Raw genomic sequence first — 15421 nt, forward strand, 5'->3', positions numbered from 1 at the left:
GCGCTGTGTTCTTAGCTCCCTCCTTCTGTCTTTGTTTTCCTCCTTTCTACTCATTCCATTCAGTACACTGTCACAGCTGTTGATTACCTTACCACTGACAAATATCCCTTACGGATGAGCAATATTTAACCTAATTACATGTAAATTACCTGTTGGCAATGTTTTAAATTAGATTCTGGCTGAGTAACTATATTTTATTGCATTCCAAAACTCTCAGACAGACAAATCACACATTCATTTGGAATAATGAGAGAATCAATTATTTACCAACATCTTAAAAATGTTTGTCTCTTGCATGTTGACAACTCCAACATTTCACTTGCCTTTACACGGCAGAAGGTCATAATCCCATTTGAGGTTTCCTTGGCAACTGATTACTGCTGAAGGCAAGCTGCAATTTATGACTAGTGACACATACCTGCCATTCCCTTTGAATGAGACATGTGGTAAGCTATATTCAGGCAGACCACCTCAGGTAATAAAACTGCAGTAGCACTCAGGGGCTATACCATTTTCTTATATTGAAAGGAATTCCAAGCCAGGCTGCTAGAAATCAGCAGACGACAGGGATTACAATTGTGTGGAATAGTTCCACCACCAATAAATACACAGCACACTTTTCACGCTGCTTCTCTGCAGTGTTGTTTTTCACACCTAAAGCCTCAAGTGTATATAGTCATGCAGTTTACACCTAAACAAAAAATGTAATGTAAGGTGGTTTGTGTGTGTGTGTGTGTGTGTGTGCATGTTTGTGCGTGTACAGAGCCTGTGTGTTTTGGGGGAGGGGCTAGGTTGTTATGACAGACAGAGGAGCCATAACAGCAGGCAGCCAGGTCAAGATCAAGCAGTTTCATGGACAATCCACTTTCCGTCTAGTCTCTATTAGTGTGAAGCCTCACATTCCTTCTGCACCGTCATCTTCTAACTTTGCACTGCAGTGACACGTCAAAGTCAAGGCTATCTGAGGCTCTGCCACAGCCTTTTCAAACAATGCAATAAAGACGGCACATCAGTTAGAGACAGAGAGTTAAACTTTGGAATGTAAATAGTTAACATAATATCAATTATATGAATCTTATGCACAATTACATGCACTTTCACAAGCTAAAGTCTTTTTTCAATAGTCATTGTAATCTTGTTTACATTTAAAAAATATGAATTTACATCTTAAATAATTACATGCACTTTCACAAGCTAAAGTATTTTTTCAAGTCATTGTAATCTTCGTATACATTAAAAAATTACAGATTTACACCTTAAATTTTTTTATTTCCAATCCTGAAATGTGAAACCACTTCTGAAAATCTCATCAGTGCACTCCATTCTGTTCAATTATCCAACTGCACTGAGAGTCACTACTTTTCAGCACCAATTTGCTCACACAAGCTCAGCACACTATTAATCCACTTAAACACAATTTATAGAGTCTAAACATCGACTGTCCGTCGACATAAAATTACATGATGCATCCTTATAGTGTCTTCAGTAGACTAAATTAGCCAAACTGGACTTGCTAATTGAGGTGGGGTAAAGTACTGTGTGACTAGACTGTCTCATCAATAGGGAGAGATAAAATGCAGCTGATAGGCTAGAAGGAACATCAATACTAACTGCAAAATAACCATAAGACAGGTTAAACACCAACAGAATTGGCTAAAATGTCAGAAATACTTGTCAACTATGATCCATGCTCATTGTGGTATTTCCTTCTAGATGCTTTGCTACTGTGTTGTAATATTTTCCACAGTATGGGCCTAATTATAGTAGAGTGCCATGGGATGGGATGTCAAACATGAGCAATTTTAATGTCCAACTTTAGGATTTAATGTTTCAGCATAATTAAAAACGTGTTTGCTTTACCACCTCCCTTATAGTGTGCAGCTAGGCTGAGATTATCACACAAGACCATAGGAACTCCTCAGTAAGCTGAAATACAAAAATCTGTGTTTTTGAGCTTTCTTCTCATCATATTCACGAGACAACCCTTGAATGCAAAGCACCTAGGTTTTCAAGATGGTATACTGCCATCTGCTGTCAATCACTAACAACATCATGCTGGCTCATGAGTACCGGAAGGTGGGACCGTTCTCCATCGATAAGGAATTGTCCCGCAGTTCATTCCAAATACATCACTTCGAAATCACTTTCCTTCTTAGGCCACCTTTAAAAGATTTAATAATAACGTTTAAGCATCGTCTGACAATACAATACAAAAAAACAGCCAAATGTCTTAAACATATATAGTCGATATTATTTATGTATTCCTTTAAGTTCAGTTTCTACTTATTTTCGGCATTTCAGTAGTTTATTAAACATTTAGGATCTAACTTCATATTGAGTCTAGCGATGCTTATGGAACAGCTGTATTATAAACACCCTACAGGTTGTTCCAAGAAGTAACTAAAAAAAAAGACTGTCTTCTTAAATTCTTGCAGCATAAAGGGATGACGATCATGTTTTTATGGGAACATTGTAGAAAATGACAAAATGGAACCGAAACGAAAGCATAAAGACGGGCCGCGCAGCAGTGAAGCCTTTTTTTCCCTGGTTCCTTTTTCCGACGCCGACATAAAGCCACTGTTTTCCAGTCTGCCTTTTAACAACCAATGGCAGAACAACCACAGCAGACGTCAGGCGTTATTGTACGTCTAGCCAACCCGACGCTTGTTCACTTTGAACTTGGGGATTGTAGTTTAAAGTGCAGCGACTCAGCGCCGATGTCATCGACGTGCTGAACGACAGCTCCCACAAGCCATTGCAGGAAGTACGGCTCTCATGCTTCTGTTATGTTTTTTGTTATTGTTTCAGGTTAGTGAAGGAAATGAGTCCGTAGAGGAAAGTGTGGCGTTATCACCAGAGGCTTGGTTGGTTTTTTTAAATCGTCTTTGAAACCAGGCATTATTACAGAGTCGGTTCGATCAGACTGGTTACTTGGAGACGTTTCTAATAAAAGGTAAGCAGGAGTTCAGAGATGATGTGCGCACGTCTTTTGTACTTCACATAAACAACACCGTCTCCCATGACGTGAACGCGCATAAAATGCAATAATACCGCTTGACAACACAAAAAAATAAGTGCTAGTACAAGTCAGCTTTTAATGACCTAAATGACACGACTACATTAAAACAGACAGTTCTGTTGTCTTTGACATGTGCTTCTGTAGGGCCTCAAGCCTCGGTAATCTGAAGCCATGAGAAGCTCATGTGTACAGTAAGCTGCATGTCGGCCACAGGTTGTTTCTGCAAGGTTTACAGTACAATACATCGATTTCTACCACGTTTTCCTTTGATTTTTTTTTAAACAAAACGATAGCACATAATCCCTCAAAGTTATGTATACTGTATTATGACTACTGTTATAAAATTATTTTTCTTTGCTTATGTCATTTACTCCCCATAATCTTCTTCATCTATGTTTTATATTCCCATAGTAAATGCTTTTGCTAATATTATGACCTAATGCCCATAACAACTAAGTAATAAGTAATGATTACTGTAATTTACACAACTCAACAGATTCTTCAACTATTGGGTAGCATCTGTCAGTGGAACCCTAAACCTTACACGTGGCCCCAGACACCCTGTTTTGCATTCCAACATGTGACACTGCAAAATAGTAAATATAGTTGAGTATGACAAAAATAGCCCCAGTGACAAACATTTAGTGTAGCATGTAGCAGAGAGGCCATGTTGTCACCATAGTTCAGGTGTCCTTTCCTCAAGAGTGCACTCTGTCAGAATATCGTCTTACACGCAGTATATATATCACCAACTGCTTGCACTTTCCTTCCTGATCACCAGCTGTTGCCTCTTCCTTTTTTCACAAATAGCTCACCTTGCAATGCAAGTCAGTTTCCGTGTAAGCATCTGAGGGTCAAAAAACAGAAACCTAAAACGTTTTCCCCTCTCTGAAGGCACCCACCATTGTTTCGTGTTGCCATGGATAAGGATTGGCCAGTGGAGTTTAGGAACGTTGGCTGCAGTTACTTCCCTCAGAGCAGAGTTGATTGCCACTACACAGTAAGCTCTCAGCACAACTGGGCCAGCAACGACTGGATAGGACTCTTCAAGGTAACAACTGATGACCTTTGTCTCCAATATTAAAAAAGGGTGAAATCAAAGTGTCACTATTTTGTACATTGTACAAGGGTGAAATCAAAGTGTCACTATTTTAACACACTATTTTACATTAAATCAAAGTGTCACTATTTTGTACATTATTTAAAGCAGAGTACAGACATTTAAATTTAAGGGTTAAAATATTTAAAGCAGAGCGCAGACATTTAAATTTAAGGGTTAAAGTCCTGTTTACAAAACCTTCCACACCATTACGCAACTTAACACACAACTTACATACAATAGTACAATACAATCTCATAATTTCAAGATGAACGGGAGTTCTGTACAAATCTCGCTATTCATGAACACCCCCCACACACTGGGGCAACAACAAACCTCACAAACCATAACATAACATAACTATACTCTTCAGGAAAATGAAAAGGTACTCATTTTAAAAGTAAATTTAATGTAAAGTAACATTAATTTATTAGAGAGACAAGATTCTCTGTGCGTTTATTCAAATGAAATACACACTGGTTGCCAGAAATTATCTTAAAAATCACCTTCTCAGTTTAAAAGGTTAATCACAGAGAAACGTACATTTAATCAATTAAAAATGTAACTGGTGCCCACCTCTGGTATAGGTATATAAATTATAAAGGCATATGCAATGTGATGGGGTTCAGGATTTGCATTCCAAGACTCACAAATTGAAGTAATTTGTGACTTAAGATCTGCAGCCAACGGTGTACCCAATTCCTGGCTCCAGTATTAAACCATAATGCACCAGGGTGCACATTAATTAACTGAACCATTTATTACTCAGTTGCACTCCATAAAATGTCACTTTTTTAAAATCTGTTTTATTGTAAGAACATTTGCAGAAAATAAATGTTTACTTTTACACAAAAACATGAAATGAAGCCTCATTCAAGCCTAAGCCCTGGCATTTTTAAGGGCATAAAAAAAGTTCTGATTATTAATGACTACCAAACACCTGAAGCATTACATCAAATATCTTGTGTATCTAATGTCTAAAGTTTCAACATAAATTAATCTTTCTTCAAATCCAATAGTTTTGACAGTCATAGCACATTTTCAACCAACTATAAAATAACATTCTGGTTATGCTTTCTTCCACAGACAGGATGGTCGTCTGTTAAGGACTACCACACCTTTGTTTGGGCACTAGCCCCTGCTGACTATGAAGAGGGCACAGATGTCAACTGTTGTGTCCACTTCCATGGTACCTTTGCTCTCATTTTATTCCTGTGCTTTATTCCCCAAAGTTAGACAAAATCTATACAGTACAGTGGTTAGATCTGCACATAAAACTTTCAGCAGTGGAATTGACATTTCTGTAAATTTAACAGCTCTGTTGTGCAATGTCAGCTTCAAAAAAGTGTTATGTTTTTTCATGCATTTTGAACACAAAAAAAAGGCCTGCACTGGCTAACACTACTCACTGGCATGTGCAGCACTAAAACTGTTCTGACTGTCAGTGGCTACTGATAAGGCTGATTCAGTGTGAGGGGCAAGTGTGGCACTGACCTCTGGTGAAAAGATTTATCACTAACCAAAGCATAGTGTCAGTGTCATTCCACACTGGATGAATAGCAGTGTAAAAAAAGTTGATGCTACCTTATCACTGGTGATGCACTGAATTAAAAAGACGATTGCCTGCACCATGACCCATTTTGATAGGAAGTTACAATACAGCTCATAAACTTTGTGGCATGTCATTGTCTCTGTGTTTTTCAATCATACCCCTTTACTGCACATGTAAAGCAGAAATTTGTACTTAAATCATACCACCCATGAAGCCACTGTCTCTGCTAGAACGCAATAATATTAGATTAGTTGACTTTATGGGCTGGGTAATGTCATGAACTGTGGCTGGCTGTTCTCACGTCAGAGTGGGTTCTCCAAGACACAAGTTACAATGAGAGACATGATAGAAGATAAACACTAGTAAAAATGAATGGGAAGTCAGTCAGTCACAAGACTATTCTACGATTAAAAAGTAGATTTAGTTGTACGGCTTATAGTCCACAAAGCCATCAATCAATTTGCCAAGGCATAGAAGCTTCTGTTCTTAGTTGGACTCACATAAAAACAATTTCAAACATTTATTTATGAGAATACGTTTTGACAATGGACAATTTCAAACATTTATTTATGAGAATACATTTTGACACTATTGTAAAAAAACAATGGACTTACATGTTCTGTGTAAAATCATAAATGGCCATTTCTGTGATATAACAAGTTACACAGAATAAGGATTTATGTTGAAAAGTCTGTTAAAAAAAAAAAATTCTCAAAACAACCTGAACTTTGTGTAGATTTTATTTGTCAGTTGAAAGATCAGTACAGCAGCATGTGCAGTTATTAATTTGAATATGGAATAGATTCTTAACATAAAATTAAAGTTAAGATAATACAAGAGCAATTAAAAATTACCTACATTTGATAAAAATTATAAACAACCTCAATGCTTTGGTCCAGAGTCTTTGTTACCAAGCCAAGTAATGGAAAATTAGCACCTGAAATAAAAAATGACAAACATTTAAAATTATATCACAGTGGGCTGTACACAAAGTACCAAAACAGAAATCCAATACAAGACAAATATTAAAATGAGGTAAAATCGTATACATTGTCAATCAAAACAAACTACTGTTTTGTAATCTTGTAGGGTCAACAGATTTCATTGGTTTGAAATATACCAAAACTATTAACATCCTAAACTAAAACATTTAGCTTCTGAGACATCCATGTACCTACTATTCTTAGGAAGTTACCTCTTGACAGATACTTATGGTCAAGTCCGTTACAGCTGTCCCACATCACGTGAATAGTAGGGGCCACAGTTGTAACTTATAGACCTCATTCAATATCAATTAAAGGTTTTATATATACCCTCTTTTCCACAACTATTTAACCCTTACACATACTTAAAATTATATTCTGTAACAAAGAAATGTAAAACTTACTATTGTGGGTCCTCTCCTCTTTAATCCTTGCGTTGCTGTCTGCGGTGTTGCTTTGCTCTCTTACCGGTCAGAAAACGGCTACAACGTAAGCTTTCGCTCATTTGTTTTATATATAATGACAGGCTCACCTAAATTTCAAGAGAGATATAAAATATCTGTATTTAGGCTCACCTAAATTTCAAGAGAGATATTTGAGATTGACTGCAAAATACCCTTAAAATATCTGTATTGGGTCAAATAATGACGAGGGGCCATTAAACTTGGCGTGACCTTTAAAAGAAGGGTGTGCAAAACACACATTTTCATACCAACAAAGTTTTATGAAATTGCCCGGAAACATTTTCCTTCCATCACAAAATGTCTTTTCATTGTCTGTGTATACACGATAAAAAGTGTTGGCTTAGCCTCCAGGTGCTAACCAAGTGACAATGGCCCGCAATACACGATGGACGTTGTTTTAAGTCCACACAGTAAAGTTTTATTACTCAAGGTTTTATACATTTTCCTTTGTTTTTGTCAGTTAGTATGAAGTCACGTAACTCGTTTCACCTGCTTCACTTCGTCTCTATGCTAAATTATGCATAGTTCGTCCATTATCAGCGTACAGCTGACATGACAATTTGGGAATAACTTTTAGCACAAAGAGCGGTACTCACACAACGGAGCAGGTCTAAGGATCCAGTTGACGTAGAAACTTTTAAAATTGTCGCGGTTTTGCATTTGTGCCACGGCAGTTAAAAACAGACGTACTTTCACGCAGATTTCTGGACCTCTAGTGACCGGAAGCTGTATTTATAGCACTCAGCTGCAGCTTAGCTCCAAAACCGGAAATTGTATTAGGATGTACTTTTTTAATGTAACAAAATTATTTTTAAAGCTTGTTTTCAATTGTTGTATGTTTTTTAAATATCTGTAATTGGCACTTTTTATTAATTGTATAAAATGTATATATATAAAAGAGTTTTATACAGTGCTATATATAACAAAAATCCGACGTGAAAGATTTCTTCTTACGCTACTTTGTAAGTTTGATTACATTCTAAATTTTGGAACGATTCTCTCATTACTGAAAGCTGAGCAGTGCTTCCTGGGCAGTGTTTACTGTGCAGTCATCTTTCTGTATGTCAATTAGCAGAATTGGTCTCGACCAATTTCCATTAAATTTTATGGAGTAATGGGGCGTGACCCATGGGAAGAACTATTTTGTAGCTGTTCTCAAGGGTTGGATACACGTTTACGATTCAAGACAAAATAGTATTCTTAATTGTTACTTTGGAAATGAAATTGAATTGTACATTTCTCTGGTATTAATACCCACCCACCCACCCCTCTCTCTCTCTTTGTATTTTTACAATTTCCTAGCCTCCTACCTACCAAAGCCCAGCTCCCAGGAGTATGAGTTTGTATACATTGATGGAAAAGGTGAAGTCTGCTCCTGCAGCTCCAAATTTACCTTCTGTGCTCCAAAACCGCTTGATGAACTGGTGACTCTAGAGGAGGATCTCCATGAAGAGGAGGAAGGTACAGGCATGCTGCTGGTGATACCCAGGGCTGACCTGCTGCAGGTGAGCACAAGAAATAAGGATGATTTTTCTCTAAATAATGGAAAACACTGCTCAGTCTGGCACCTACCATTAGGCCATGTAACGAATGCCTCAGTCACTTTGTGTTCTCACTGTATTCTTTGCTTTTAGTTTCATCCATCTTGAACACGTCTACTTGACTAAAGGCATATCACTGCTGTATAATTGGCTAGATAGATACTATATTTACTTTGAAAAAATGTTGCAAAGTTGTACCTAATAAAGTGACCCATTGTTTTTTTTAGTTAAACCCCAATTAGTTTTTCTCTTACCACTGGCTGCTACTGACATCTCTTTATCAGAGTCGACTGCAGGAGTGTCTTCAAGAGCGAGCAGAGCTGCTCCAGGTGCAGGAAGTGGAACAGAAGCACAGAAGGAGAGAACGTGAGGAGCACAACAAGATAAAAGAATCCTGGGACAGGAGACGCAAGGAGTTGGAAAGTGACATCCTGCTGCTGCAGGAGGAGCTGGAGCACAGTCTAGAGAAGATCAAGGAGAGGCAAATACAACAGAAGGTGGTTATAGAGCAACACTAAATGACTGTCACCTGTCCATACATGGCCCTCTCTCTCTGCTCAACATTACTCTCACTGGTTCACTGTTAAATCTTATGTCTCAATTGAAAGATATGTCTGATGCATTTCATTAAAACAGCTTCTTATTAAAGTGGTTTAATCTACAACACATTAGCATTTAGCATAACATTTCAAAATGTCTGTGCTTTATTAGGAGGAGCAATTTCTGAGAGAATCACTGCTCCAAGAGCAAAGGGCTTTATTCGAGGTGAGAGAGAAAAGTGAGGTGAGAATCAAAGAGCTGGAGGAGGACATCAAAACCCTGACTCTGAGAAGCGTGGAGAGGGAGACCGAGATGGAAAGGTCTGAGATTTCTCCACCTTTTTCTTCTACTTTTGATCTTATCTTGTGTTATTATTTATAAAGACGTCTGTGCGCAGGCTGAAGGAGAGAGCAAAGAAGGTGGGCACGCAGAGGAAAGAAGATGAGAGTGAAAGAAAGACTCTTCAGGTGCTTCCTAGCTGCCATGTCAGTGTAAATCATGAGACGTTGATGTGCCTTTTCTACGACTAATCTACGTCCTTCGTCTGTGCAATTTGTTTGTAGGACAAGCTGGAACAGACAGAGGGCGAACTGAGAAGTCTGTCTAAAGAGTTCCAGGGTCTCAGAACCTCACTGGCCCAAAGAGACACCAGTGTCATTCAGCTCCAAAACACTATCACCACTCTCACCCAGAAGCTCACGACTGCCCACAGGAAAGAGGTTGGACACTACACTTACAGGAAACCTCATACACACGGTTGTTGTAGTTGTTGGTTGTCACTGATGACTGTCAGTAGGATGTTTAGAAAAAGGTCAAAGGTCAAACATGGATTGAGCCATTTCAGGTCATCTGATAGTGTCAACACAGATTTTATAATTGTGTGACCAGGCGGAAAGTGAGGCCGTACTAAAAGAGATGCGGAGCCTGCGGGAGCGCCTGAATGCAAGCGAACGTGCTACAGAGAACTTGGTGAGGGATCTAAGTGCCATGGCAGCCCAGAGGAAACACATGCAGGGTGAGCTCTATCAAGCCCAGTCACTGGCCGCACAGCAGTCCTTCCAACTCGCAGATATGAGTCTTGCCATCAGAGAAGGGAAAGTGCAGTGGACCCAGGAGAAGCAGGACCTGCAGCGTAACGCTGAGGTAATCCTTGAAGAGTTGTTTGTGGGTTTGGAGGAGATTCTAAAACTGTGACCTCACTGTCTGCAGAGAGTGTGTTGGTATCTTCCACCCCATACTAACCTTCTTGTCTGTTTCACCATCACAGAAGGACCATGAGAAGCTGGAGGAACTTAAAGCAGAATTGCAGCAGATGGAGGAGAATCTGCAGGAGGAGAAGATGGAGAGGGTGAAGCTGGAGGTTGAGCTTGGAAGAGAAAAGGATTGCAACCGGGTATGAAATATAGAAGTTCTTTATATCTGAGAATAAACATTTAGATTTTTTTTTAATTAACTGGATTTAATCAGATGTTCTTATTCTGTCTGCAGGTGCAGCTGAGTGAAACACGCAGGGAACTTCAGGAGCTAAAAGCCTGTCTCAGAGTCGCCCAAAAAGAGAAGGAGCAGATTCTTACAGAGAGAAAGGTTAGAAAAACAGTTGAAATGACACCAAAATGAAAAAAACAAACAAATCTGTTATCTCACCAAAACCCAAAAATTTAAATTTTAGAAATGTACTTTTGCTAACAATGAGGTTTTTTTTGTGTTTGCAAGGTATGTTTTGCCCAGAATATTTTGTAACTTTGAGCTAAATTAAGTATTTGCTGAGCTGCTTATAATTTTTAGCAAGTTTCTGACTAGTTCTAGTTAATCCTATCTGTTACGTTCCAGGCTTCATCTTTGGCCTTTATATTAAATATTTGGACATTATTATAAATACATGTTTATTTAGCTATTACAGACATTTAGTTTAAACATTTGGTTTATTTATGTAACTTTAAATTTAGTAAAATAAACCTAAAACCTAATTATTTAGACTTTAGATGGCTAACATAATTCTGACTCATTATTAGTTTTTATCATGATTATTATTTATTTATTAGTTAAACTTAGACAGGTATAAGATTGTCTTTCTTGCCATTTGTAGTCATAGTTTTCTGATCTCTGGACAGTTTTAGTTCTTTTCAAGCTCTTTCATGTTTTTTGTTTTTGAACAAATGTCATTCTTTGTTTAAAGTGAGTGATTATTCAGTTTGTAGTGCTACAATGGTTTAGACTGTCCAGGATGAAGTGGGCAATACTTCAAAACTGGACATTTGCAGACTGTCTTATGGGGTGATTAAGAGATTTAAGAGACATTTTAACACAGTTCAAGGGCATTTTTCTTCTGTCTCACCACAATCTTTTGGGGCACATGCGATTACACGGATCCTCTGGACTCTATTCATTGACAACTGACAAGTGTCCAGGTTAATAAATGGCTTGTATGGATTATCAAGTCAACTTCCAACTGTCTTAGCCTCATCAGCTCCCAGCAGCAGTACTTCACTCTTTATCAGCTTTAAAACTTAGCACAGGTTTAGTCACAATTTATTCCGCTGTCAAGCTTTAGTGTGGCCTGTTAATATATATAGTTTTGCCAAAAGCTTGGTAATAATAATATAATTCATATCTAACGGCTTATTGATGCACCGCATACAAGTATAGTGGTGATATGAATATAGCAGGTGTGAGAAATGGTCTTCCTGTTGTTGTCTTCTTAGCTGTTATTGTGCAGTATAAATTGTTTATAGTGTCATATAAATCAGAGGATTTCAGGGCAGTCACTGCTGCCACTGTTAAAATGCCTGCAGAGTTTTTGTTGGCTAACCACCATCACGTTTCACCACCACTGCCAGAGTAGATGATCAATGTTTTTAAAACCGGTTTTCAGCTCAGTTTTACCACACACCATAATGATACACAAGAGCCAATCCCGGAAACCTAAATCAAAATGCCTTTTATTCCGAAAGTGTGGATATTTATGTACAAGTGTCAGCCTTTGTATTTACCGTGTAACCATTTTATATGGTTTTTGGCTCAAAGTAGTCAGACATCCTGATGGCTTATGAAATGGAGCGTTGCTTAGGCCGTGATGAAAGTCCTGCTCTGGTTTGTGATGTGATGTGACATCTATATTTTACACCTCAGGAGCTGATGGAGTACATCTGTCAGCTGGAGCACAAGATGGGCACGGTGACCGGTGCCAAGTGGAGCGCTGCCCTGATCTCCTCTGCAGGTGAATGGAGACACACATCAATCTACTGTATGCTGTGCAGATGTGAACAATAAACCTGTTAACCACTATTCAACAGCAGCACTAAATATTGATAAGAGTGGCCAGTGTCATCCACAGTGGAGTGTAGATCACTTTCTCTTTGCCATTGTTCCCTGTGTGGCAGTGTCAGGTCGACCGGTCAGCGTTTTATCAGACTCTGAAGATGAAAACCCAGAGGCCCTGCAGACCCTCCACTCACCACGACCTCTGGGACACTACAGCCTGTGTGAGCAGGGCCAGCTTGACTCCTTGCTCCTGGCCAGCCCTCCTCCCTCCCCAAAGGAGATGGAGAGGAGCACAGTGGTCATCAACCAGCCGGCTCCTCTCTCCTCACCACACCAGGCCAGCACTGAGACGCACAGTTCAGATTCGGTGAGGTCAAACTCTGTTAAGGTTTTGAATGCCATGTTAGATACAGCTGTCTTACTGGACTGATGTGCCATGCTTTATCGTCTGTTTTATACAAAATCAGATTGTAAATGTTTAAATGAAGATGCATGATGCTGATAGTTAAGATCCTAGTAATGGTTTGGATCACATTTATTGACATCATATAAAAGTAAGAAAAAGTCTGATTCACTAACACACCAATGTTTGTTTCTTTAATGAATTAGGAAAGCTAGCCCCTGGTGGTTAGCATTGGTACTGCATGCATCAATCCAATAATGGCTTAAAGATCCTTGCATACGGACTAAGTGTGAGGCAGACAGTGGGAGGTGTTCAGCATCACCGTGGTGCAGTGATTGAATATCTATTAACAGCGCCATTGTCTCCAAGCACAACAGTTAAATATGCAACTGTAGATTATTAAATATTGATGTTATCTCAGATGTTAATTAGTCTGTAAGCCTGTGAGTTATTGGACTGTAAAAGCTGCTATGCTTTGTTTGTGTGTGTGTGTGTGTGTGTGTTTAGGAGGAGGAATCTGACCTCCTACGGTGTGGAACAGACGCCTCAGGAGAGGAAGCAGATCTACTGCTGCCAGAGCAGACAGAGACTGTTCTCAGGTGAATCACACACACACACACACACCAATATTTACACTTAAATTATAAAATTTATTGTCCATATAACTGTTAATCCCTTAATTGAGAGATGCAATTACAGCAAAAAACTGTTTTTTTTTATCATTAAGTAATTACATCTGGACCTGAAAATCCCTTTCTTAATGTCCCATTTCCTTCTTTTTGCTGAGTTGAGATTAAAACTTAGAGTAAGAGTTTAAACCACTGCAGTTATTCATCCAAAGCAACAGACAGTGCACACGAGGGGAAGTAGATTGTGCAGGAAGGGTGGAGTGGGTGGAGGTAATTGTCAGGGGTGATGAGTAACAGAGGGAGAGAAGCAGGAAATAAGACCTCCTCAAAAGTTTGATTTGAGGAGGTAGTTGGAGGCAGTGGTGCCGTTAAAGACAGGAGGCTGAGCTGGAGGCGGCAGAGATGAAGATGCTCAGACTTTCACTGGGACTTGAACGAGAAGGATGTGAGATATATATAAATATATATATATATGGACAAAATCTGTACAGAGAATGTGTTGCCAGGCAAGAGGAAATTAGGAAAACTCCAGAAAAGAGCTAAGATTATTGTAGAGGACGCAGAGTAACCTCTCTAAGGTGAAAACCCAAGGTAGCAGCTTCTGAAGAGAACAGAACAAATGCTATTTAACAGCCATTTGCAAAATTCTTCTGCAGCACCACTTTATGGAGATAGGTCTATTTTAAACCCCCTCGTCTCCTCCAACATATTCCTAGCCTGCTGTTTGTGGACACATTGTTCTATTAATGAATGAATAAAAGCATAGGTAAACAGACAACTGACAGCATTAGTAAAACACTCATGACAATCACATCAATGGACCACGGTGGAAGATTTGTCGTCCAAACCGTGGATTTACATATTAAAATGGAAATGTGTTTGAGGGCAGAGAAGACGACAAATTCCACCTGTCACGCTGGCTGGCTTTAAACTCCAACTGTGCCTCACCTTTTATGACTTCATGACTTGATTTGTGTGTGTACAGCCTTAAACTGCAAAGGAAAGGTGAACACCCCCCCCTCACCCCCACTATAAATGTACTCTGGTCTGTGTAAATCTCCTGTACAACGGACCCTGGTTATTGAGATTTTCTTCTTAGTTTTAACAAAAAATGGTTTAAAATGAATCCAACTCCTGGAAACTTAGTGACAAAGAAGAGTTTTCACAATCTTAAAGGTGAACATAGTAGTTATGGAGTAGTAGTTATGGAGTAATAGTGATAAGAGTGGTAGAAGAGGGAGTAGTAGTAGTAGAGGAAACAGTATATGTCACAGGAGGGGTGTAAGTAATACAAGTTGTCCAAGTAGCAGTAGGAAAAGTAGTAGGATTAGTAGTTGTCATAGTAGAGGTAGTAGTAATTAGAGTGTTAGGAGTAGTAGTAGTAGTTGTTGTAGCAGTAGTACTAGTAATAGCATTAGTAGTAGCAACAGCAGCAGTTGTATTAGTAGTAGTAGGAGTACTAGGTGTAGTACTGATACTGCTAGTAGCAGTGGTAGCAGTAGTAGTAGTAATAGTATAAGTAGTAGTATTAGATGTAGTATTACTAGTAGTACAGTAGTAGTAGTGGTAGATGTAGTATTACTGGTAGTACAGTAGTAGTGGTAGATGTAGTATTACTAGTATTATTAGTATGTTTCCCCCAAGTGTAGTATTACTAGTAGTACAGTAGTAGTAGTAGCCTAATCAGCCTTCAGTTCATCTCCACCTGTGATTGGACAGAAGTGGTTTGTCGATGGACACTGGAGTGAAGACTCTGTTGAAGCTCAGACTCAGGCCTGGTTTATTTATGGTGACAGAGTGAGTATGGCCAGAAGATGGAAGTTTTGAATATGTGCTCGTAAAAGAAGTTAAGTTAGGCTGAGGCGGGGGAGGAGGGGGGCTGGGAGGGGCAGCAGGCGAGTGGGGGCAGCCCGAAACAGAGGCAGGGCGG

At 39.1% G+C, this 15421-nt stretch overlaps 2 protein-coding genes across 4 annotated transcripts in view; one reads left to right on the forward strand and one right to left on the reverse strand.

Annotated features, from left to right (window-relative positions):
* LOC103385114 (uncharacterized) overlaps positions 1–8401 on the reverse strand; it is a 59958-nt gene extending 51557 nt beyond the window's left edge. For 2 of the 3 annotated variants that reach the window (XM_025059300.1, XM_025059299.1), the window contains exon 1: positions 7714–8401. In XM_025059300.1, the coding sequence (XP_024915068.1) occupies positions 7714–7777 (64 nt within the window). In that variant the 5' untranslated portion in view covers positions 7778–8401. Of the gene's footprint in view, positions 1–6226; positions 7186–7713 lie in introns of those variants that run through there. The other variant, XR_003050852.1, reaches the window with a different exon arrangement.
* Positions 2684–15421, forward strand: part of calcoco1a (calcium binding and coiled-coil domain 1a) — an 18463-nt gene continuing 5725 nt past the window's right edge. The window contains exons 1-14 of the mRNA XM_008318898.3: positions 2684–2953; positions 3914–4070; positions 5205–5307; positions 8420–8622; positions 8943–9155; positions 9370–9518; positions 9596–9665; positions 9762–9917; positions 10087–10341; positions 10466–10591; positions 10687–10782; positions 12328–12415; positions 12579–12826; positions 13370–13461. Of these exons, the coding sequence (XP_008317120.1) occupies positions 3939–4070; positions 5205–5307; positions 8420–8622; positions 8943–9155; positions 9370–9518; positions 9596–9665; positions 9762–9917; positions 10087–10341; positions 10466–10591; positions 10687–10782; positions 12328–12415; positions 12579–12826; positions 13370–13461 (1931 nt within the window). The 5' untranslated portion in view covers positions 2684–2953; positions 3914–3938. The remainder of the gene's footprint in view (positions 2954–3913; positions 4071–5204; positions 5308–8419; positions 8623–8942; positions 9156–9369; positions 9519–9595; positions 9666–9761; positions 9918–10086; positions 10342–10465; positions 10592–10686; positions 10783–12327; positions 12416–12578; positions 12827–13369; positions 13462–15421) is intronic.

Source organism: Cynoglossus semilaevis, chromosome 10, assembly GCF_000523025.1.
Source record: "Cynoglossus semilaevis isolate Cse_v1.0 chromosome 10, Cse_v1.0, whole genome shotgun sequence".
NCBI classification, from domain to species: Eukaryota; Metazoa; Chordata; class Actinopteri; order Pleuronectiformes; family Cynoglossidae; genus Cynoglossus; species Cynoglossus semilaevis.